Source organism: Limanda limanda, chromosome 15, assembly GCF_963576545.1.
Source record: "Limanda limanda chromosome 15, fLimLim1.1, whole genome shotgun sequence".
Taxonomy (NCBI): Eukaryota; Metazoa; Chordata; class Actinopteri; order Pleuronectiformes; family Pleuronectidae; genus Limanda; species Limanda limanda.
Genome location: NC_083650.1, coordinates 26,092,501 through 26,095,000, shown reverse-complemented (window position 1 = coordinate 26,095,000; position 2,500 = coordinate 26,092,501). Strand labels below are relative to the sequence as shown.

At 48.4% G+C, this 2,500-nt stretch overlaps 1 protein-coding gene across 2 annotated transcripts in view; it reads left to right on the top strand.

The window, feature by feature from the left end:
* The window catches only part of LOC133020536 (polycomb group RING finger protein 5-B-like), an 11,025-nt gene that overhangs the window by 7,882 nt on the left and 643 nt on the right, over positions 1–2,500 (top strand). For both annotated transcript variants that reach the window (XM_061087125.1, XM_061087126.1), the window contains exons 5-8: positions 166–222; positions 433–599; positions 768–866; positions 1,409–1,498. In XM_061087125.1, coding sequence (XP_060943108.1) covers positions 166–222; positions 433–599; positions 768–866; positions 1,409–1,498 — 413 coding nt within the window. The remainder of the gene's footprint in view (positions 1–165; positions 223–432; positions 600–767; positions 867–1,408; positions 1,499–2,500) is intronic.

Sequence of the window (2,500 nt, the reverse complement as noted above, 5' to 3'; positions counted from 1 at the left end):
GGATGAATGAATGGATGGATGGATATATGGACGGATGGATGGATGGTTCAATGGATGAATGAGTGGATGGATGGATGGACAGATTTAAACCTCTGGTCCAACAGACGTTGTGTCTCTGAGCTCTGTGGTTAAAGCTTGACTGATCTTATCCTTCATGTGAAACAGAAGAGGAGCAGCGAGAGCTGGAGTTCTGGAGGAGGAACCAGAAAGAAAACGGTCAAGGTAAAGTGATCGTGTCAGACTGAAGCTTCTCTAGATATCTACTTTTAAAGTGTCTGTAACTTTCAGTTAAAGTTGAACTTCATTTAAGCTTGAAACTGTTTATGTTTCACAGGCAAAGGCAACTTTAAATTATTTAGTTTGTGATTAATCGTGTGTGTGTGTGTGTGTATGTGTGTGTGTGTGTGTGTGTGTGTGTGTGTGTGTGTGTAGGAGCCCTGAGGCGTCAGAGGTTCGGGCTTCCTGATGTGGGCGGTGACGATGGTGAAGCTGGTGGTGAAGACGATGATGGCGGCGGCGGCGATGAGGACTACCACAGGAGTGACCCTCAGATCGCCATCTGTCTGAACACGGGACCGTCTGGAGAGAGCTCGGTCTCGGTCGGTGTTTTTAATAATGATCAGGAAATTGATTTGACTCATTTCTGTTAAATCGTCACAGAACTGAATTTGTTCTTCAGTCTTTTACAGAAAAACATCTGCATTAATGTTTTAAAATGTGAATCTCAGTAAATCCTGTGTAAACACACTCGTCTCTCATTGGACCAGGATCTGATGAAGAGGTTCATCCGCTGCTCCAGTCGCGTTACCGTGGGAACCATTAAGAAGTTTCTCAGTCTGAAGCTGAAGCTGCCGAGTTCTTATGAGGTGAGAACGTGATTCCAGGTTCAAGACGTAACGTTACTGAGTTTAATTAAAGTTTCATTGAGTCGCCTGCTGGTGGCGTCACATCCTCTTTGTGCTCGTGTCAGTGTTTGTTTGTCTGAAGAGTCGAAAGTGACCTGATCCAGTTTGAAGTCTCATTTGAAGACCTTTGACCTCTCAGGGTTTTTTACTCTGAACCTGAAGCAGATGAAAGATTTGAGTCGTTTTCAGATCTGAAGTTTTCAGAGAAACGAGCTGAGCAACGGTTTCCTGAGCTCGACTCAGCCAATCAGACGATAAACACAGGAAACCTCAAAGTGTGTGCGTGTGTGTGTGTGTGTGTGTTTTTGTGTGTGTGTGTGTGTGTGTGTGTGTGTGTGTGTGTGTGCTGCAGACTGAACTGAAACTGCTTCACCTCCCACTCGTAACCAAAGTCGACTTCCTCTCTTCTCTCATGTCGCTCATCAGCTCTTTTTATCACATCTTCATTTGGACCTGATGTGAATCTTGTTTTATTTCCCTTGTTTCTGACGGTGAATGAGCAGCTGGACGTCCTGTGTAACGGGGAGATCATGGGCAGGGATCACACTCTGGAGTTCATCTACATGACGCGATGGAGGCTCCACGGAGAGAACGTAAGTTTGCTCACTTCCTGTCTGCATGCTAATGTGCGGAGGCAGCGGGACAGGAAGTCATCTGTGTGTGACTCATCTTCTAAAGGTTCCATCTGCTGTCTGTCCCCATGAAGAAGACAAGTCCCCTTAATGTGACTGTGTTAGGTCCCCACAACATGAGTAATACACACACACACACTCATTTCTATACATGGAGACTGAATGATTATCTGCTCGTGCACATGAGGTCACATGAGGTCACATGAGGTCACATGAGGTCACATGAGGTCACATGAGGTCACATGCACGGTGAGCTGAAGGTGACGGAGGAGTGTCGACAGCAGCTGCATCAGATACCAGGAGAGGAGGAGGAGAGGGGGATGATGGGAGGAGGAGAGAGGCATGATGGGAAGAGAGAGGGTTCATGGGAGGAGGAGAGAGGGATGATGGGAAGAGAGAGGGTTCATGGGAGGAGGAGAGAGGGATGATGGGAAGAGGAGAGATGCATGATGGGTAGAGGAGAGAGGGATGATGGGAGGAGGAGAGAGGCATGATGGGAAGAGGAGGAAGGGATGATTGCAGGAGGAGAGAGGCATGATGGGAAGAGAGAGGGTTCATGGGAGGAGGAGAGAGGGATGATGGGAAGAGGAGAGAGGGATGACGGCAAGAGGAGAGATGCATGATGGGTAGAGGAGAGAGGGATGATGGCAGGAGGAGAGAGGGATGATAGAAGAGGAGAAAGGGATGATGGGAGGAGGAGAGAGGGATGATGGGAGGAGGAGAGAGGGATGATGGGAAGAGGAGGAGAGAGGGATGATGGGAAGAGGAGAGAAGCATGATGGGAAGAGGAGAGAGGGATGATGGGAAGAGGAGAGAGGGATCATGGGAAGAGAAGGAGAGAGGGTTGATGGGAAGAGGAGAGAAGGATGATGGGAAGAGGAGAGAGGGTGATGATGGGAGGAGAGGAGAGAAGCATGATGGGAAGAGAGAGGGTTGATGGGAGGAGGAGAGGGATGATGGGAA